The sequence below is a fragment of the Cariama cristata genome, unplaced genomic scaffold (assembly GCF_000690535.1).
Source record: "Cariama cristata isolate BGI_N322 unplaced genomic scaffold, ASM69053v1 scaffold37359, whole genome shotgun sequence".
Lineage (NCBI taxonomy): Eukaryota > Metazoa > Chordata > Aves > Cariamiformes > Cariamidae > Cariama > Cariama cristata.
In genome coordinates, this window is record NW_009638057.1 from 1 (window position 1) to 206 (window position 206).

Consider the following 206-nt stretch of genomic DNA (forward strand, 5'->3'; position numbering starts at 1 on the left):
CCCCCCGTAGATCTCCCCCACCAGCCTCTTCATCTCCTCCAGGGAGCTGGTGAGCATCAGGATATAGTTTCTGGCTAGCAGGAGGGTGGCGATTTTGGAGAGTTTTCTGACGGAAGGTCCGTGGGCGTAGGGCATCACCTCCCGCAGCCCATCCATGGCGAGGTTGAGGTCGTGCATCCTCTTACGCTCCCGGCCGTTGATCTTCA

The 206-nt window shown here is 59.2% G+C and overlaps 1 protein-coding gene across 1 annotated transcript in view; it reads right to left on the bottom strand.

Moving 5' to 3' along the window:
• Window positions 1-3: 3 nt before the first annotated feature.
• Window positions 4-206, bottom strand: part of LOC104168114 (oligodendrocyte transcription factor 3-like) — a gene marked incomplete at its 3' end in the record, with an annotated part of 461 nt that continues 258 nt past the window's right edge. Inside the window, 1 exon segment of the mRNA XM_009708574.1 lies at window positions 4-206. This exon segment is cut by the window's right edge and continues 9 nt beyond it. Coding sequence (XP_009706876.1) covers window positions 4-206 — 203 coding nt within the window.